This window comes from Astatotilapia calliptera, chromosome 2 (genome assembly GCF_900246225.1).
Source record: "Astatotilapia calliptera chromosome 2, fAstCal1.2, whole genome shotgun sequence".
Lineage (NCBI taxonomy): Eukaryota > Metazoa > Chordata > Actinopteri > Cichliformes > Cichlidae > Astatotilapia > Astatotilapia calliptera.
Genome location: NC_039303.1, coordinates 35,454,503 through 35,476,752, shown reverse-complemented (window position 1 = coordinate 35,476,752; position 22,250 = coordinate 35,454,503). Strand labels below are relative to the sequence as shown.

At 41.4% G+C, this 22,250-nt stretch overlaps 1 protein-coding gene across 6 annotated transcripts in view; it reads right to left on the bottom strand.

Annotated features, from left to right (window-relative positions):
- pcdh19 (protocadherin 19) overlaps positions 1 to 22,250 on the bottom strand; it is a 52,461-nt gene that overhangs the window by 8,979 nt on the left and 21,232 nt on the right. For 3 of the 6 annotated variants that reach the window (XM_026146153.1, XM_026146116.1, XM_026146135.1), the window contains exons 3-4: positions 15,740 to 15,798; positions 13,781 to 13,965 (exon numbers count right to left, since the gene is read on the bottom strand). In XM_026146153.1, coding sequence (XP_026001938.1) covers positions 13,781 to 13,965; positions 15,740 to 15,798 — 244 coding nt within the window. The remainder of the gene's footprint in view (positions 1 to 13,780; positions 13,966 to 15,739; positions 15,799 to 22,250) is intronic. The other 3 variants (XM_026146126.1, XM_026146161.1, XM_026146145.1) reach the window with 1 other exon arrangement.

The window sequence follows — 22,250 nt, the reverse complement described above, 5'->3', positions numbered from 1 at the left end:
AAATCGCACGGTGAATTTTGGCCTTGTAAAGTCTGAGCAGCTAAATTGCCCTTCTAATGACGAGCTTCAAATTAACCTGTACTCAGGCGCTGAATGCCCCCAACAACAATATAATACGCCCCTCAAACTCAGCACAGCAGGCTGCCGGCGTCCCTGTTGCAAACTGCCCACTCCACAATGCCAGCCAGCCAGACCGCCTGCCTGCCTGCCTCTGTCTGCTTGGCTCGTTTCCCCTACAATGCATCTGCAGAGGACATCTTTAAATACACTGGAACAAATGCAGCATTTCTGTGTTTAAGCTTGACCGAGCTAGCGAGCTAATTTGCTCCTAAACCCTTGAGTCTGGGAGAAGCAAAGGGGCACACTCTTAAATTACATCAATGAATGGGGTTGGAGCATAGATGAAAGCTACTGTACGTGGTGAGTGGGGATGGAGAGAAAAAGAGCCGGAGAGTCGGCTTAAGGATAGAAGCACTATGGACTATTGTTATATTTTGTCCAATCTGTAAGGTAAAAACAGATGTCACTGCGATCTATGGCTGACAATTAAATATTCTTCAAGGAAACCAAAATATAAGTCTAATAAAAAAGTAATGGTTCCACATAAGAGAAAAGATAAAGCACTAATGTCAAGGTAATAGCACACTGCAACACAGAAAATATTGCTTTGTGTGCTATGGGGCTTTTAGTGAATAGGAAGTCCAATTCATTGCTTTATTCACAAATATCAAGGATTCTAACTCTATTTTTATTTATTTATTATTCTTATTCTTGGTGCAAACATTTCTCACAGTGAGAAAAGATTACTTTTTCACCTCTTAAGTGTTATTTCTTTTAGCCTCAAGTCTCAAGTCAAGTCTCAAGTAATGTCAGGCAAGTCAGAGTCGAGTCTCAAGTCACTGGTGTAAAAGTCCGAGTCAAGTCACAAGTCTGAAACTTTGAATTTCAAGTCCTTTCGAGTCTTTAAAAAAAACAAAACGAAAAAATAATGTTGCAGTTATGCTAAATGTAAATATTAGACCATGTAATTTTAAAATCTGTGTTTTTCTCAACACATGACAAAATAGTGAACTTAGAAAATATACACAAATTGTGAAATTGCACCTCTTTAAAATGCAGCTCAATTAAACCTAGCTCCAAGAATAATTTTCACCGACAGTTCTGAGATACGCTGCATGTTATTCTTGGATGCGGTTGTAGGACCAGCTTTAAAATCGCATGACAAAAATATCATACACATTAAAAAAAAACTGCATCACCAACGTAGCCTGGACAACATTTGCTAGTTAGATGAAGTCAGCTATCTCATCTTAGCATATTTATATGCATATTTATAATCATACGGTTCTTGGAGTGAGTGCATACACTCATGAAGTTTAGTAACTTCAGGTCACTGCAACAAGCCCAGGTACAGTTTACCGACGGATGGGTGCAGGACCTTGAAATGCACCGTGTAGAACGAAAGACCATCGTATGTATCATAAGTTTACCAGTCTCACAAATCGTCGTCATAAATACACATTCGTTAACCGTTTATTAATAGGACCTTTGAGCTCAACGGTAATTAATTAGTAGTGGAAATAATTTCTGGTAGCATCACAGAAATGTAGCAGTGACAATAATATTGTATGCTGTAATCGCACTGGGCAATTAGTGATACAAAAAAACTGCTTTACCCTGTGAATAAAAGTATATGTTTTTGTCAGTGTACCATAATAACAGAAGCGAAACGCAATGTTGTGTCAGGACAATTCACTATTTATGCACAATAAATAAAGGAGCATAGCGCGACAATTTCTGTTCAGCGCCAGACTTGCTTGTAACCTATATCACCAATTATGTTATGAAAATGACGCATTAACTACAACAGCAGACTGACCTTCGTGTAAATGCTTGGAGCAGACTAACCTGTGAGCTGGAGTGTTCTAGGACGTTATATTTGGTCTTTGAATGGCTGCAATCCAGGCCATCCGTCGCGTCTTTGTTACTTCGGGAACAATTTCTCTTCAACAACGTAATCCGATAACAACCGATCTCTTTACCCGTCGGCTTCCCGTGGCTGTCATGCGACCGGCTATTGCAGTTAATAATACAACAGCTTCTTGACATTTTTGTGTTTCTTTTTATCGCTGTATAACTGATTTTAATTGAAAGCCTGCGTGCGCTAGTACCGATTGCCACGAGTTCCCAGAATCCTTTGCGGTTCTACCCGTGAATGACGTCACATTTTCAATCTCTATATAATATGCATGTTAAATTTTATATTTGGGGTAAAATATCAAGTCTTTTCAAGTAAACCGGTTCAAGTCCAATTCAAGTCCCAAGTCATTAGCCATCTGAAATGCCCACTTGTATCCAAACAACTGGGGATGGCACACCGGGCAGAAAACCAATATCTTGGATTTCCTCTCCCTCTGTGAGCTTCTGCTTTGCCTCAAAAGACTGGCCTTACATAATTAATATAAAGTGAACTTGACTGAATGTGAAGCCACATTATGCTAGCCAGGACTGTTTTATATTCCATTTTATCTTGTCATAGAAGTACCAGCATGACTCCTGCTCTCTCGTGTTCTTGTGTTTTCAAATTTTTCCTTCCTTTAAAAAAAAAAGGAAGAAAGAAAAGAAACACATTTTGCAAAATAGGACAGTATGTGTTATGGGCAGGTTATTAATACAGTAAGAGGAGGTGGGTCACCACGGAGAAAAGCGGGTCACGGCTTGGGAAAAAAAACAAATGAAAAAAATAATTACACAGTTTTCTCCACCTGAATAGTCAACATCACTTAGCAGCAAATAAAAGAAATCAGACAAACACAGCAAGGTCTCCACTGTGTTGAGATGCATTAGATTTCCACCTACTGGGTAGAAGAAACGCACGAAGGAGGCCTTCCAACGCTTTCTAATGCTCTTCCATTTCTCTGTCACAAAGGCCAATCTGTTTGGCATCTGGGAGGCATTCTGATGCTCTCCCAGGTTCTCCATTATCCACCGCAGTGAGCTTTGCACCATGATACCACTTAATATAAGACAGTCAGAACCAATGTCTGTAGCATTAGCCACCCACCCAGTGCTACACTGTATAGAGGAGTGACACTGGTGAGGCTACAGCTTGTATCTAAGACACAGATTGAAATGGAGGTGGAAGACTGGCCTGAAGAAAAGAGAAAGAGCTAATAAGCACATCTTTTCTGATTTAAGGAACATGACTATAGCATACATAAGGATGATAGCAGGGGCCTGACACAGTGCTAGTAATTGGATTTCTCAGCCCCTGTGCCCACTCGTGATAACATGAAAAGTCCTTATGTGTGGCAAGAGAGCAAGGTGCAGCAGAGTGGAAGTGACAGGTGTCAAAGATCCAATTCCCCTGCTCCTCTCCATCTTTGAGTTCCTTTTCTCTAGAGACAGCTGAGGAACAACTTGCCCTGTGGTAAAGCCAAACACAAGCTTGACATTCAGTTGCAAATCCAAGGTAGTTAAACCTATGTAAAGTGGAACAGAGGGGGAGGAGGGGGAGGAAGGGTGGTATTAGTGGGGGGTCTCTAAGCACTGTGGGTATAAGAGGTCATGGCCTGATTGCTTGCTTTATTTATTTTCTGATGCTGATGTGAGCTGAATACAGACGAGCACTGGATTTCTAAGATGAGCTGGAGAACACACAAAGGAGCCTGAGACCCCCTGCTGCATCTCGGGGGGTCGTGCAGGATACGGCCGCGGTCCCCTCGCTGTCCTCTCCGTGCATTTGGAACTCATCCTTAACGAGGACTGCACGAGAAGAGGCACATCATTAAAAAAAGCCATTCTGGGACATTCCTGTCCGCCATTAAACGTAACAACCGACCTCTCTCATTATCTTTTATCCTCCCCTTTAAAGAGGTGGGGTACAGAGTGGTATAAAAACTCAAATTTGGCTGCCAAGATGCAGCGAATTCTCTCTCTCGTTCAATTATACATAAAAGGAACAACATAAAAAAACCTCCTGGAATTTATCACAAGCATTTTTCTTTATATTATAAACCCTATCTCTGAAACTAAGCAGATTAATGTTAACAGTTACTCCAGTATTTATATGTTTCGCGCTAACCTGATTTTACATAATATACTAATGTGAAATGATAATTAGGTTAATGCCCAGAAAGATATGTGGTAGCCTTAAGCAAATATCTTATTAGCGGCATAATACAAAAATAGAGGGCCTTTGTGAATATTCTTTTTTTAATGCTGATAAATTTACTTAATTTGATTATCCACCACCGCCAGATACACCACAACGGAGAAACACCGCTCTGAGTCAGTTCAGTTCTTGACCTTTCTCACCAGTGAACTAAGTCCAAGCAGAGTGAATCCAGGGTGTGCATGCCAGAGTAGCTCAGATTAAATTCAATGTGATGTTCAGGTTATGTGCTCTAAAATCTGATCCTCACTCAGCGCAGAAGACCCCTTTAAGATAAGCAGTAATATATGCTTTTTTAATCTGAACGACTAAAATTACTAAGGTGCGCATTAATTCACTAAGTCAGAAATAAACAGAGCACAGAGGATTATGAAGACGTGTCGAAAGACAAAATGCCTGCAAGGCATTGTGGAACCTGGTGGCCAAGAACGGGCTGGGGGATGCTATCTGCATCCACACATATCTCAGCAGCTTCCCCCTCTCCATTACTCTGATCTCCCTCTTTCATCAATAGTTTATATTCTGGGCTACTAGCAGCCGCACAGTACCTACCACTGTTGAGGCTGACTCAAAATGTTCAATTACAACACACTGAGCTCATCTCTGCAAGGTCATCTCGGGGACAGAGAGGGGAACACTGACACTAATTGGTAAATGAAAGATAGTAATGATAGTGCTGGTTTTCTATGACTTCCCTTTAACCTCTGCTTAACTACTTTTAGAGTACAAATCCAGTGCGCACAAGCTTCCGTGTTGTTTTACAGCATATGCAAAGTCTCGAGAAGAGAAATCCTGCATTTCTAAAAGTAAAATGTTACAGAATAAATCATTCTCGCTGAATATACATGAGGAGAGCAAACTATGGAAATATTATGGCACTCTGCCTGAGGTAGTAACCTTTTTGTTGCCACGACGGAGAAGGACGACATAACTTTACATATTACCGCTACATATTCCATCTGAGCTATAATGTTGTCAGGAGAAAGAAGGTGATGAGAACTAAGATAAAAATCAGGATGGAGAAGACAAAGGCATCGGGGGTAGACAGTGAAATGAAAGGAAAAATAAAACAGATGAAATCTCAAATGGATTAAGGAGGATGGGAGTGCTGTGTTTTTTTCCCACAGAAAGGAAGTAATAGGGGTTAAAAAAAGAAATGCACATCGCTGCAGCACAGGAGACCCCCCCTCTCTCTCTTCCTCCCTTACCCCAGCTGCAGTGATAAATGTCTCTTTGTATTCTGGACAGAAAACTGCAGGCTACAATGTACTTGTCAAAAGACAGCTGATTTTCCCCTTAAACAGAGCAGAATATATTCTTAATCTTTCCTTTCACACGGGGAGAAGATAAAAGAAAGGCCTCGTGCCAAGACACTTAAAGCCCAGGAAATCTCCCTCCATTCACTACACGTTTGTGTGGCGCGCAGTTATGAATGTGTTCCTGTGTGTACAATATACGTGTTTGCAGCAGCAGGTGTAGATATAGCATGTGCAACTGCATGCTGTTTGTACTTTTCCTAAATTTCTCAGCATCCTTAATCCCCGCAGTGAAGCCATAGTTCCACTATGAGGGCTCCTAAATGGAAGTCAGTGCTACAGGTAATGGAGCTGATTATAGCTATCTGGGCTGTGGGCCAGCTGCCAGACTCTGCCCTGCCTGGAGGGAGCACAGGCCGCCTGGTGTCTGATATCCTGGGATCCCTGTAATACAAGCCTTGCTTTGGCAGTCACTCTGTGACTATCCTGCCCACTTCCAGCCACACATCAAGGCTCCTTTGAGTTTGTCTATGTGTATAGTATGTCCTCATCAGGCTGTTTACTCAACAAAGTATCAGACTGGAGTCGTACAATTTCAGCAGCAAAGCTGTGGTAAGTCATGCTTTCAAAGGACTTTTGTGGGCTCATGATAGGACCTCATGTTGTCAACAGAGGATCAGGCTCTGCTGCAGAATTATAGTATCAGCTGTTTTCTAAACAAAGTGTAGAATGCTTCTGGTGGCGAACTTACTCAAACAAACTGCATTCCCGACACAACACACAACAATGGCTAATCAGCTGGGAATGCATCCCCCCCCAACATAAACCTTTCAGCTGACCAGCAGCCAGTAGGGTTAACACAGTAATCCCCCGCCCTTATTTCCACTAAATTTCACAATAAGGATATTTACCGCAGTGCTGGGCATCAAGTGTTAAAACATGGTATGCTAGTCCCATTAATTTATCGTTGCAGGTGGGACAGCACGGTGCAACAGGTCCTTACATTTAAGTAAATGAAAAAAACATCAGTGATCACAACAAAAGACTAAAAATGCTTAAAGTCCCTTAAGTATAAAACATACTCTGTAATACTATGAGTGGTATAAACGGAGGTCCACTTCTATTTTATGACATGACAGGGCCATGATTAAGACTTGGTTAATCAAAAATGTGACTTGTGACAAATGCCTTGGTATTTCTTTGTGATGCTCTTTGTGATCTTTGTCTTGAAAGGTGCTGTAGAAATAAACTTTTACTTTACTTTACTAGGGGAGGTTTAGTCATGAAATCCCTGGGGGGCACTTTGTCGTAATGTCTTTACGTGTACCACAACAATCTTTTGGAATTTTTTTTAAAAAAGGCCTCTTTGTTAAATATTGATATTAACAGCTCTACTCTCTACAGATTTTGCTGCTCTAAATAAAATCGCTTATTTTCCTGACAAATTTCCATAACATCTCGAGAGCTTTGTCCGCGGTCAGTTGTTGAAATGTCACCGTCGCCCTTGTGAAGAAGTGACAATAACTTTTACTTTGCAGGTAACAAAAACACGCAGCAACCATGGAAATTGGAAACTGAGTACATTTAAAGGAGATGTAAATGAGTGCATTTCAAGGAGAAATTACATTTTGCATTTGCTGCATTATACTGTGGCGGGGGTTGTGGGTGAAACGTGCAAATAGGGCTCTTTGTTTTGCTGAGTCGACTTTACGTGAAAATAAGGTGAGATAATGATCTCCCAACCCCTCGGGAGAAAATCACAAAAACGTGTCAAAATAAAGATACAACAATAAGCTAAAACATCAAAAAAGCTCCAAAGCCCTCTGTTTTTATGTAAAAATTAAATGCCTTTATTCTCAAGGCCTTAGAGGGTTTTTTTATTTTAGCTCATGTGCCCCTTACAAAGAGCACCACAAATGGATGTTTTTTAAATCCAGGAAGGATTCAATTCAATTCTGAAGATACTGAAAAAGATAAATGAAAAAAAGGGTGTTATCTTAATTTTTAATATCATTATTACATCGTAGAAACAACAAAAAGTGAAGTAATGAGCGGCGTGCTGATGTCACCCTCCAGAAAGATCGAAGGTGTAAAATGTTTTAATTCTAGTTATATAATTACAAAATGATTCATCGTACTTAATAACATCAAATCGATCAATTGGCAATTGATTTTTTACAATTTCATTTTAGCACAAATGAGGCTGCAGTTGTTTAGTCATACAGCCCCTGTTTTAACACCGTGTTTAAAATGGCTTGCGGTGCAGGAGAGGTTATGGCATGTGGTGATCTCAGAGAATTATAAGGACAATATCGCGGCTGTAAAAATGGCTGCTGCCTCGGTTCCTCAAACGAGGACCAGAATCAGTCAGAGCCACAAAAAAGCAGGTAGACTGGAGACACGCACACCACAGCTCGGCATCTTGCAATTCACTCTATTTCCCCCAAACTTCTAGTATTTCACTCTTGTGCCATCTCTTTATCTTTCTCCCTCCTCTCCCTCTCTCTCGTTCCCATTCTTTCCCTGATTAACCTTTAAAGACACACACTTGCAGCCTCACACACACTCAACACGCTGTGCACACACTCTCGAACAGGTTTAAAATTCAGGTACTCTCTCCTCTCTCTTTATTACACACTCGGCCCCCATCAACTTCTGCACATTACCTGTTCTTAATCTCCCTCCCTCTGTCTGGGATCATCCTGATCCCCCTGTTTTCCCATCTGCTGTCGATTGGGGCCCAGCTTTGCTAGGTGTTCAACAAACAACGGTGATTCACTTGGTTTCTGCGGAGATTATTAACACACCTAGCATGCCACAGCATCATGAATAAGCAATGGAGATCCGGAGCCCTATTTTCTCTCTGCCTCTGTGTTTCCTCCCTCTCTCTCCCCCCTCTCTCTCTTGCCCTGCCGCGTTGTGAACTGAATGCCAGGATTGTCTAGAAAATGAGCTGTCAGTGGAGGGCCTGCAATGAGATACATCAGGCTCATTGTGAGCCCTAGAAAATAATGAACTATTCCCATTTCTCTCTCTGATATGTTCAATACGCTATCCATGACAAGTGCAAAGAGATAAGCAGTCCCCTCTTGAGCTGATTAAATACACTGGGTATATTCAGGAGAGCTTTGGCAGAGTGTAGGTTCAGGGGATGCCATTATAGAATTATAACATTACTATATGTTTGCAGTTGATGGTGGAAATTAAGATCCTTTGCATGCCCTTTTTGTGTGTGTCTGCAGTAGCTGAGAAAGAGCAGCTAGAGGTAATGTTGCTCGCAGAAATTTAACAAAAAGCACCACGTTTTCTTAAATTCCTCTTTGGGTGTCTTTGCTGTTTGTATATAAATTGTTGGAGTGGTTTAGGCCTCAGGATTTCTTTTAAATTAGAGGACAAATAAGAGCAGTGTTTTCAGTACAGATTTAGACTCTTCTTCACAGTGTGACACAGAAAGAAAATCCTCAGACCTTTTTTTAACAACACACAAAAATTAGGCAGCTGTTTTACATTATTAGGTGTAATTTCAATGTGACAGAGCCAAGACTTCACAGTCACCGAATTTTATTCGGCGACGTAAACAAGATAAAAAAAAAAATAGAAAGAAATTTAAGCCCAGACGGACACAGCATGAAATTACATCTTTTTTCTTTAATTCTCCGCAGCTCGGAGGCAAAAATCTACATCCAGGTTGTTCATTACAGAGTTCACTACACCTGCTTGCAAGCACTCTCTGGTGTGCTTGAGCATGCAGTGTGTTTGTACTCTATCTTCCTTAATGCTTGTAATGCTCTGAGCTCTTTGTCACTGTCAGCCATTTTACCTCCACTGGTTCCACATTAGATTAGACAAATCCAAATCAAAATGGATGGTCCCAGTATAGAGTTTATATGTTAATCTGATCGTAAAGTATCATAACGCAACACGTGTCATTGCCAGCCTGAATTACAACAAGGATTTTGATGCTTAATTCAATCAAATGTTGTTTGAGAATCAGTCAAACCCTCTAGCACGTTACCTCTGAGTGAGAGAAAGGGAAAAAAATCATTCCCACCTGTCACAGAGATTGTTTCTTCTTTTCCTCTTTTTATTTTCTCTCGCTAAGACTGCTTACTAGACTCTCAGCTCATCTCTCAATCTCTGTCTCCCTCACACACAGACTCTGGCTCGCTCTCCCCTTCTCGTGTTGTCAGCACAGCCCTGTTCCTGTTGCCTTCCTGATTCTGACACCTGTCAGCATTTTCGTTAGTAGATCAGAGAACTGCAAACTAGAAATGTTCCCGTGGTGAATTTAGGGCAAGTTTGCAGCAGGAACATGTGAGATGCCTTTACTCTTTCTTTAATTCAACAGGGAAAGGGAACTGCTTGACTGGCACAAAGTTGGGAGATGTGGGCTGGAGATGTTTGCAGTCAGTAGATGGAAACAGAAGAGAAAATAAAGATGGAGAGACATATGGAGGGAGAGAGAAAAAGCGAAAGAAAATCAATTAGGAACAGTGAAACCCTGTGGATCTGCTGATGGAAGAAGGGAATACGGAGAATTTTGCAGCCCACGGAGGGGGCTTCCATTCCTGGGTTCCAGCTTCAGGCACACCCCCACAGGGAGCTAACAGATAGATGAGAGATATTCTCTGGAGGTGGAGGCCAAGGAATATGTCAGAAATAAAAGAGGCCTGTTCCCTGCTCTGGCTAATTGAGCAGTCTTAGATCCCTTTGAGTTTAATAAGCCAAGAGAAAGTGATTTTATTTGAAGAACACTTACACGTTGACCTGGATACAATTCCAAAAGTGAGATCACAAAAATCTAAAGCCACAGATCGGACACTGTAAAATGACATCGTGCCCCCACCATTCCCCCCCGCAGAGATAACTCGAGCGATTTAGCGTTACATGAATCTTAATCCTTGAAATCCACGGCTCATCCATATCCATGTGAATTAAAATGTGAGCTATGACAATCAAAGGATGTCAAAAAAATAGATTAAGCCCCCTTTGTCACAGCTCCTTTAGAGTCGTCTCCTTTGCTTCTCCCTTGACACTAATAGTTCTACAGAGCTAAAGCTAGCATGTCGCACATTTCAACCAAATCCCCCCAACTTCACAGACATGCCTATAAAGATAACGAAGAATTCATTTTATATAGCTGCTCTTCTCAATTTATAGTTGCAGCGATATCATTCATTTCTATTCTGTTGGCAGATACGAGGGGGGCCATTACATGTTAAAGATATCTCTTCCTTTATAGATTTTAAGAGATTTAATGTAATTTGTTCTTCAGATACTTCCTTAATCTAATCCACTGGGTGAGGATAGTTAAGGTCAGGTTTTCAAAAAGAGTACATACACACGTCTTTTTAGATTCTTGGCAGCGATTCAGCAAATTCACTCAGATTTAAGTCGAAAGTCTCTTCACAAGCACTTTGCTCAAAGTTACCTTGGTATTTGCTCGTGCAGGAACAATGAATAATGTTGTTGAAAAGGCATTACTGACAAAAAAGGCATACAACAGATGGACAAAAGCCAAATATGAAACTCCTAAATTGCTTTAGGTGGGGAAAATGCCCGCATTGATATGGTGCCGGGCTAGTTAGCAGCTGAATCTCATCACGCGAATGGATTCCCGCATGAAAGTCAACAAGATGACATGGATGCAGGGCCGTTGTGTAACCGTAACAGATTGTCTCCTGGGCAAACAACATCTTTACATGACACTGGGAATAGTAAACATTTGCACTGTAAAAGCCCGAGAGTTTAACCCTACCTCCCTTCCCGTTTCGGCTTCCTTTTGTTCTCAGCGCTTATCAACACAAGAAAACAGAACAATAAAAAACACACAAAAAACAAGCTTCTTCTCTCCTCAGCTTGTGCGTGTTGTTGTCCTTTGGCAATTGTAGTCTCTCAACATGTTTTGTGCTTTTGCTGGCAGGAGAGGTGCACTATACAACACAGTTACTCCCAGAAGACATCTAAACAGCGGGGTGTTTAGTGAACATGCCTATTTGTTTTCTGAAAATTCCCTCCACTCACTCACCAGAACTGGCAGATAGTGTCCATTTTTGTCAATTAAAACAGATGAGCTCAACTACTTCTATATTGTAGAAACCTTTCTGCCTTTGTACTCAAGACACTTTAAGCAGAAGGGGAGAAAAAAAGCGTGAAAACGAAAAAGCTGGCCTTCTCCTGAGAAACAACAACAACAAAAAAGAAGAGGATATTGTCAAATCCTGATACGCCAGGAGACAGGACCATGCATCATGGCGAACCAGCCCATAATGTCATCCTACCATGCCCTTTACCCGTGTAATTAGACCGTTGAGATTGCAATAGAAAGATGATTTCATTTGGAATGTCATTACATTTCCGCATGCGATCTTTGCCCAATTTATTTAATAGTTATAACCGCCCTCTCATTACTTTGTGGTGTGACCACTGCTGCAGAATGACTACCAAAAGCAATGGGAAAATAGATTCCACTGAGGTATTTTGTTGTCGCTAAAGAAAAATCAGAGGCCAAACGTGAGTCTGGAGCTAAAAGCGATTAAATTAATAATAAAATAAAGAAAAACCAAACCATCAAATTGTAATTCCAAACAGCAACCTCATTATCATCTATTTGTTCTGGTCAAAGGAAAGGACAGACACTGTGAAATAGCCTGTTGTTCTGTTTACCGGCTATGTGGTGCTGCATTACAAATTCAGGAGGCATGCATCCATTTGGCTGAAACAGATACAATCATTGGTGGTGTTAATGAAAAAAGATCTGCCTCAGAGAGCTCTCCCCACTCGTAATATTCTTCATGTACATTACTTCTAATTGTCTCCAATAATGAGATCCCACTACTAGAAGCATTTTTTAGAGACCCAGGAATTTTTTGCAGGTTCTGAAGTAATTACAGCTGACAACCACTAGTCAGCAGATTCGCTTTTCACTGTTCATTATCGTCTGATGCCACCAGGGTAACACCCAGCACAAGCTGATTCTCTGGTCGTCATACTTCCTGACCCTATGTATTTCTCGGCTAAGTCATTACAAGGTGTGAACTACCAGCCAGGAAGGCATATCCACATGCACGACTCCATTCTTGAACAACGTAAAATGTGGGCTGACTAATGTTATTATTACCCAGTCGAACAATATCAACAGTGAAACTCGTTAGTTAGATATGCCAGGAACCGACAGGAAAGAGCCTACAGATATCCATTGCCGCCTTTTCAACCACACCCACACACTTCACAGTCCACTGACAAAAATAGACAGAATAGATAAAGAATTTATTAAAAAAATCACATAATCTTCATTTCTTTGCGCTTTTTTTTTTTTATAAAGTCGTATTCCTTTTCGTTATCTCTTGCTCATTAAAATTTTTTCACTATATGAAGCTACGAAAGAAGAAAGTAGAGTAGTGAGAAAGTACACAGCCTTAGTAGGACAGTGTTAGAAAAAAAAGGAACTAAAAATATGTCAACGTTAAATGAGGAAGGAAAACCTAAATTTGGCATCAGTTTCCAAATTGGGGCAAACGTAAAGTTCCGATGCAAAGGATATCCATAAGAGTGTCCTCAAACGTCCACTCTTTCCTCCTCACTATGAATGAAATTCCTAATGGGGCTATCCTAAAATATCTGCAGCGTTTCACACACTGACTCTTGCGCTGCCATTGCACCTGTGCGTGTAGTGCTTCCTTTAGGACTTAAATACCCTCAGGTGCATATAGTAACATCCTGGACTCCCAGACAGCTATATCCTGCTTTTTTCCCCTCTATCTCCCTCTAACTGACCCACTCTCTACTTCAGTCTGACTGGCAGTAGTTAAGAATGAACATGACCCTTACACTGACTTCTGCCAACCAAGCGGATGTCTTTTTAAATGGGGAGTCAGAAATGAAACATCAACATTAATTCCCTGCTAAATGATCCAATTGAATAATGGATGAGGGCACATGGAGATATGTAGATTTCCACCTTCTACCTTTATGAGCCTAATTGCTGCCATTCAAGCACATCTGAAGTCAGCTCATCCTCAACAGCAGACATGGCTACTATCAGTCAATAACGTTGGCTAAGCCTGTATCAAAGGGTAGCCTTTGCCGTCACAGATCCCTCATATTAGCTGTACTAACATCAAAGACAAAAAAACCTGTGATGTTATTCATATACTTGCACATTTGGGACTTCCAATGGGTAAATGCATCTTAAAAGATGCTCCGGTAGCATAAAAACAGTCTCAGTGGCACACAAAAATACACATTGGTCTTATCTTGAAACTTGAAACACATCCCAAACGATGTAGCGATCCTCTAAACACACACAGTGCGCACACACATAAACACAAACAGACACAGATTTTCTTACCTTGGTCTGGCAGCTGGCAAACATTAGGAGGAACAGTCATGTTCAGCACGTCATTGACAGCCGTGTCAACATAGTGTCCCCTCTGGACATCATGTTCGCTGTCGGTCTGGTCGCTCTCCTCATGGCCGCTGTCCTTCAGACTGTTCCCCTCCAGGTCCTTGAATGTCGATGTGCTACATGGGGGCCAGGAGGGAGGAAAGGGAAATGTTGATTAACTGTCACCTCACCTAAAAACATGCTCTTTTTCATCCATCTCTAATGTGATGGTTTGTGACGACTTGTCTATCTTTCGCTTCGTGTCCCTTTTTGTGCTTTTTGTTGCTTTCTTTAACCTGGTGCATTTCCATCAATTTAAAGTGGATGAATACTAATTTACACTGGCTCTAAGTCTAAGTTAAGCACCACACCTTTTCAAAGAACAAAACCTCTTTCCAGCTTCTGTTTGCACTTCCATGTAATAAGAAGGGCGTTTAAATCTCCTGACAGCCTTCTTGGATTAAGTGGACATTTTTCAACTTCATAGATAGCAAACCAGCCACAGGATGTTTCAGCCAGGGACATTTTGGATGGATGCACTGACTTCAAGGACATCGCATTGAACAAACAGGAGGCACTCACTCACTACAATCAAACAAATACTGCAGTAATCAGGAATTCCTGGAAGGAAGATGGATGTAGAAAATGCTGGAAGCATACAAACTGAGCATCTGCCTTGTTTGGGGCTCACAGTCAATAAAGAGGGTGGGGTGTGGGGGCACAATCAACAGCTGCACAGTAACAGCGTGATTTCCCTTCACTTGATTTCCATCCCACTGGAACAAATTCTGCTTTACAAACAACACTAAATAGGGGTGAATATATGAACACGTGTTCATGCACGAGAGAGAGACAGAGGGGAAAAAACATGAATGAGTTTATGTAAAGACAGACGAGGGTGTTAGAGGTTAGAGGGGAGGAAGAAGACAGACTGAGGAGAAAATGAAAGTAAACAAATGTGCACAAAAAGTGTAAAGGAAGCAAAGGACAGTGCAAGGTAGCTGCATTCCATAGTGCGAGCCTCACATTCTCCAGTGTGGGAGAGAGGACTGCAGTGGAGGTAATGCTGGCTCTCTGATGTTATCACTGTAATTGCACCTGTCCCAGACCAGAGGCTCCCTGGCTCCTGAGGGGATTTCTTTGTAGTATGCTGCAGAGGCCCACACTTGAATGCTCTTTGTTTACATTAATGCAGGGATTCTTTTGGGGAGAAATTGCCATAATGGGTTTTCAAAAGGCTGGGATGGCCTCAAACAAAAGGAAGCCTGGAATGTTCTATAGCTGCAGGTAAGAAGGGAGAACTATAGTTTACAAAGTGAGACTGCTTACAAAACCCTCTTTGGCTTGAGGGAATTATGAAACCCATCCCAGTCTCCAGTCCTGAATTCCTCAAACCCTAGCCAAGATCTTGGTTTGGGTGAGCTGAATAACAATGCACAATGAAAACATTTATCCTTCTTTCCCTGACAAACGGGAAAAAAGGAGGCAATTATGGTCCATTCGTGACTGTTTTCTTTAAAAAAAATTTTTTAAACATAATATGACGATTAGGTAGTTGTTTCTTTTTTCCGTTTACCTGATAAAATTCAAGTTTATGTGTAATTAATGAAGCAAAGTGCATAAGTGTATCACACTTATCTGCAAATATGAAAATCATTACTTGCAGATTCTGCTGCCCTGTGTAATTTAATAATCCGAAAGTATGACTTTGTGCCTCATCCCAACAAGTGTCTACTAAACGCATTATTTTAGAGTAATACTATTTATCCTAAAATCTTATCCTCCCCTTGCAATTATACAGAATGAAGAACATGCAGGAACACATGAAAACTACTGCAACAGTAGCTGTGCACTCATTAGATAAAACAATTACAGATAACAATGGTAATGAGGTGCTGGTAACAATTCCTAATCAAGACATACCTTTTAATGAGGTGGGCTCTGCTGTTCACGTAACTGGAGTCAATGGAATAATTCTCCGTCTGTAAGAGAGTGATGGCGGAGCAGGTGGGGTGGGGGTTGTGGTGGAGGGATGATGGGGGCAACAGAGAGAGGTACTTTTAATAATGGAAGCAACCAAAATAATGTTACCAGTAATTGGCTTTCAGTAGAGATGTTATTTTACACAAAGGCCCTGGTGAGCAGCCTCGGCTTTCAAAGGGCTGAATCCTATTCTCTTTCAAAGCACACACACAGAGGGGCTGACTGGGAGTTGAGAGCTGAGGAGAGTGCTGCAGTGAGCGCAGCCTCTCTTCTCCTGTTCACCCTCCCTGCTCTCGATCCCTTGCTCCCTCCCTCCACTGCCGGTCAGCCCACTGTCTTTAAAATGGAGTCATAAGGGAGGACAGACTATCATGCAGACAGAGGGAGAAGAAAAGTTTCCCTCTGAACTCTTCACTTTTACCATGTTTGAGAAGACATTAATGTGGATATATTAAATAAATAACTGCGAGAGAAGTAGATGAAATTAAGAATGTACCAGGGGAATCTTAACTTTGCAATTGCAGATGAAAAGGCTTTCAGAATATGCATGCGATAGATCTCTGACCCACATTAGAGAATGCAGTTCAAAGAGATCTTACATTCATTTTTTTTCTTCCCAACATTTATTTAGCAAGGATAATGTCTGACGAGAAGAGCACACGGGCAGAGAAACTAGTGTAAACTAAGCAAGTAGACCCTCCCTGCATCTGCCAAGCGTCTACTTACACAAGGTAAGATGCCAGAAGGCCATAGGATATCAAATCCTCTCAAAGGACACGCTCAGTCCTGCAAAAAGCCGGGACGTGACCCTTTTGACAAGGTTTGATAAGATGCAGGTATTTTCTCCTAAAAGAAAGCGAGGCCCTTCACTTAAAATTCCATTGTGCAGATACTGTATCCTGATAACAGCTGAGTCCATGGCTGGCTTCCGAGGAAAGTCTACAGTGTACCGATATCAAAGCCCCGTTGAAAAAAGTCACCCTGATGGTAAGAAAGGTTAATGCTGGCACCGGAGCGGAGTTGCTTATTATCAAGTGAGCTGCACATTTGACAGAAGCCTGCTGTTGAGGTAGCAGTGGCCCTGCAGCTGTCATACGTGGTGACCAGACAGATTTGGATTAAAACTCAGTGTGCAACTGTGCGAACACTCTCCTTATTAGATGTTAATGGGGTTGAACATTTTGAACTTTTTCAACGTCTGAGTGGAAGTGAAACCCCAATGCAGATGAGTCTGTGCGGTGAGGTTGGGAGGGGCAGAGGAAATGTCAAACATCAGTCCCAGTTTTCTTGGATTTTTTTTTTCTCCCAATAAATAAATAAAAATAAATAAATAAAAGCGACGCTGGAAGATCACAGCGTTTACCCCTGGCGAACGGCTCCTGTGACCTATTTGCAGTTAATGTTAATTTGTTCAGATTGATGCCATTCTCACCTGGCTTTAATAACAAAGTGTGCCGTCGTTATTTGTCAGAGTCTGACACACGTCGTGTCCCTACAGTGGATAAAAACGTTTCTATAGCACAAGCCTGTTTATCTTTAAATAGTCTGACGTGCACTACGTCTGTCTTAAATAAGCACAAGAGCTCCTGCTTGCCTTCTCACCTCCTTTATGCCTCATTATTTTTTTTTTTGCAGGAAAAATGCATGATAATAAGCAACAGTGCAACGTGGGCTTCTGATTGGGGTTTGTTAAATTATGATGCAATATATTTATGCACTGAAGGTTAACATCATTCCTTTTCCCTTTTCCCATTTACCCCTAATTAAACTTTAACTCATTAAAATGGGGAAGATAATTCATTAAAAAAAGGAATTTAATTAACATTTTATTATTATCCCATAATTTGAAGCACGCAGTGTTTGTTCCTTTGTATTACCCCTGACTCCTTTTGTTCCTGATCAGCTTGAGTCTTTTTTATATCAAAGGTAACCTGTAAACCAAATAAATCAATAATTAAAGATTTTAAAGTATGCTATTTTTCACGGATATCTGCGTAGTGCTCTATCAGATTGTCTCTGCGCATTGCTGTAACGATTCCAGTGCAGATACTTGATCTGCTACTGCGTTACATTATTACCTACGCTGCATTTTGATCGCAGTGTACACGCATTAAACTGCTTCATCTGCTATAGCGGCTGTGCATCCAGGAAAACAGAAATGAAAATGCAAGGCGTGAGTAACAAGGAGAAAACTTAATTTAAACGACAAGATAGAAAATTTTCTTGTAAATGTCACCCTGGCTGCCGCCTGTAATTGGTGTGGTTAACATGTTCTATGTGAGCATTGCTTAGAGAGGAGTGTATGCCGCTGCTCTCACGCTGTCCCTGTACTGAAAATGAACTGTATTTTTGATAATGCAAATATCAGATAATGATTTTACATCAAGCTCTTTCAAGAGTGTACAACGCAAAGAGATTCCTCATAATATTCTAGTCGATAGTGTTGCATCACCATCTCTTCCACATCAGCTCTTCATCCACTTTACAGCTCCCCATTAACCAAGAATGTGGTTTATTTTCTCCACTTATCAAATTGTTAGTGGAATTAGGCGAACGCCTATCATGTGAAGGCTTATTCTTGTCCACTGATGAGTCAGTCGGTAGTGCCTATTCTGAGGAATAATAGCTTGAACTTCCTGTAAAGAAATGTAATGTCTTCCCCCACATTTCTAACCAACCTCAAATTGGAGGACATGTCAATATATCTTGCTGGGAGGTCAGGTTTCAGGCAAGAGGATGAGGACTGCTTAACTACAGCGAGGATGCCACAAATGGCTACTTAATCAGGTTGGACAATGTGTTGTTGTGATTTGAGCGGCCCCAGTTTGGCGGCCAGAGCCACTCTATCCCCATAATTATTGTTCCGTTTCATCTGGAGGGCTGGAGGCAGGAATGTAGTCCCTGGTGTCGCCGGGTGACTGATAGGTAGTGTCAGCATGAGTGGGGAGCGGAGTGAAAAGAGAGTAGAGAGGAGCGAGAGACGGTGAAGATGGGAGGAAATGGGTGAGACTTGACCTCTGGGAGACTTGCTGTCCAGTTGCTGCAGCCCAATAGCTTTCCCCTTTTCACCCCTTGCTTCTTTCTCTCCAGCAAAACCCGAAGCACAGGGACGGTGGACTTGCTTCTCTGCAGCTGAGAGGAAAAGCAATCTCCTCGCCTAGTTGCTGCCGTAAGATTTGATTTGCCTTCCTCCCAGCGTGACAATTGGTTCTGCAGTCTGGATGCAAGTGTATTCATTGTGTGGGGGCATGGGAAGCACCAGAGAGAAGAGGAGGAGTGGGGGAGTGAAGACACCAGTTGTTACACCAGTAAACACCCGACAAGTTCAGCAGATGTCACACAGATAGGAGAGAAAAAGAGAGAAAAAAAAATGTCACACAGCTGCCCTACTGTATGTATTATTGAGGCTGATATGGCACAGAGTAACATTTAAACAAGGAAAAAACATCATGCACTAATGACATGCTATTTAAAAAAGATGCTGCTAACAGCTATTTGCTTTATACTTAAATTGGTTTTCCATTACAATCTAAAGAAAACAAGTGGAATGAAACATGATATATATCATATATATATACATATCATATATATATGTGTGTGTGTTAAAAATTAAAAATGCAAAAGATTAAGTTTCACTTTAATACCAGAGCAATCAACCTTTTTCTGAAATACAGCAAGAATGACACATGTCCTTGAAGACATTTGGGTGACGGGGGCTTTAAAAAGGCTACGCATCTAAAAGTAAGACAAAATGGTTACAGATATGAGCGATTCGCATCTGTCATGGATGCAACTCTAAAATGTCATCAATTTAGCTGACAAAAAACATCCAGCCGTACTCCATGTGGACACAAAATGCTCTTACTGCCACACTGAAATGCACAGTTTAAAGATAAAGAAAAACAGACCAGAGAGAATCTATTACAACTGTCAGATTAAATTTTGCATTTGAGCAGACCTCCACTTTGTGTTTGAGCAGTCTGTGGTTGTGCCTCAGTCTTTGTTTATCAAGGACTCCCTTTGGCCTCACAAGGAAATGTTAAACATAATGTTCCCTGTTATTGATATCCCATTGCTAAAGCAAGGGATGAGAGGGAAGCAATCCGGGCAGGTTAAAGGAAAAACCAGCTGCAATTAGGGAAGAAAGAATGGGTTCATTATCCCTCTAGGTTCAACTAAAAGAGTTGAAAAAAGTAAGAAAGCGAGGAAATTAAAGAAAAGAATAAAAGTTTATGAAAGTGACTGTTAACACATATATAAATTTGGGTTTTTTTTAAGTTTATTTATAAAACCCAATATATTTCATATTGACACCGACAGTTTCATATTCCTTTTTTATTTCTTAATACTCTTTTCTAAATGTACACTGCGAATATGAGCTTTCATCCTCTCGCACATACACACCCTCTATCTGCACTTCCCTACAAAAGCACTGCTCCAGCAATCCCTGACTTGCAGGTCTGTGCTGGCGCCCGCTGTCCTCGTCTTTAGGTCTGCACCCAGGAACGTCTCTAAGCAGCTCAGACTCAGTCTGCTTCTTATATTGTTTACCGTGTAAGAAAAAAAAGGAAAGTTTTTCGGCTCCTGAGATGCAATAACCCTCACTAGCTTCCAAACCTTTGCCCTCTAACCCAGTGACCACCATCACCACTTTCTTCCTGATTATAAAATTTCCCATAGACCCTCTGCCATCTGCTAGATTATAGATTTCCCTCTTCCTTTAGAGAGGCCCCGGCCCCTGAGGGAGGATCAGCGGTAAAAAGGGTGAAAGAGTGCCTGAGGCACAGCCGTGGTCCTGGATGAGATTACGTTTTCTATTTCTGCCTGCTTAAAGGGGTCTGCTGTGATGAATACAGAGAGTTGTTACTATTTAATATTAACTGACTCTCCTGTAAACTCAAATTATACACAATCAATTGTGATAGAGGGGAGCACGTGTGACAAATAACCTGCCACATTGTCTGCATCATTTCACTTCATCAGCCATCAATTCACCCCAAACCCAGAAGCCCATTTGAAAATCAATCATGTCACGAAACTGAGTGATTCTGTGGAGAAAGGTTTTTAAGACTTCCTCTCGCCCAGCTGTAGTTCGTGCATGTCTACACTCTCTGTAACTGGAAAAAAAAGGGTGAAATAAATGCTGTTGCGAGGTCACTTGTATCCATCAACACATTTGTTAAGTGTTCATTATTGTCACAGCAAACTAAATAACAGCTTTTCTGAAAAACAATGACACAGATACGTAACTACGACAGCCCTTCCTGCCTGTGTTTCCTCGTCTTCCCGTGTGAAATTGAGCAAATATTTGCCCATTCAAAACAACACAATCCCCGTCAACCCGTCCGCGTAAAGGACGGGGAAAACGGCCAGAGTCCAATTCTATTGCTTCCTCCACCTGTGTATATAACATCTAAAGAAAACTGCAGACCGCGTGGCCGTCTTCTATTCTGAAACAGAGACAATAGCCCAGACCAGTCTCCATGTCACTCAGGACTACAGGCTCCACACAAGTCCAGTTAGTAGAGATGTGATTAATTATACATACATTGATAGAAACAGCATTCATTATTCATGAGCTGCTCAACGTCAAAGATATTTCCCTCCCTTTCAGCATGATGAAAAGATTTTAAATAATAGCCCCCATTTGCAGATGTCTGCATTCCAGCGGAGTCGGCTGACGCTAAAGAGGCTTAAGTCAGAGCTGTTGTCTTACAGGGAATCACTGCTTGGGCCCAACATGTTTCAAACTGTTGGTGGCTGTTTGGTTTCCTGGGGGGGTGCTTTTGTTTTGCTTTTGTCTGCTGCTTTTAAGGCTTTCCGATGGAATTATAGCTTCCAATTAGAGCGAATAGGTGTCTACTGCCTCAACCAGCCACATAAAAGTGGATAAGGTTTCATTCAACACCTGTTCAGCGTTCAGGGCTGTTCAAGCTACGTGCATGTCACAAAGAAAACCTGTGCTTCTCCATGACATTAGGATCCATGGTTTTACATAGTAAATAAGGGGGAGGAAAGAAAAAGCCTCGACTATCAATGCTGTTTCCTCAAAGAAATCGGCTTACTTTTCTTAAAGCCTGTGGAGCCCAATCAAACTCAAATGGCAGGAACTTCCCCTTTAGGCAAGTCTTGAGGGATTTTCTTTAATTTGGATGTCAGACTGAAAAGTTTTCTCACTCCTCTCATCCCAAAATCCGTTAATGTGTGTATGGCGCCGCATGAGAAAGGTAGGTGGTGATTTTCTGAATAGACTCCGCGAACATCAATGAGAACATCTAATCCAGGTAGACTTTATGGTTTCCGGCCCTCTAGGAATAAGCATTACAAACACATGTTTTAAGCAGTCATTTAGTTTCTCTGAGAGAATTACTAGATAGCAATTTCACTGCTCAGTTGTGGCCTACATTAGCCAGTGTTGAGTTAGTTTGGGTGGAGGGGAGGCGGCTGAATT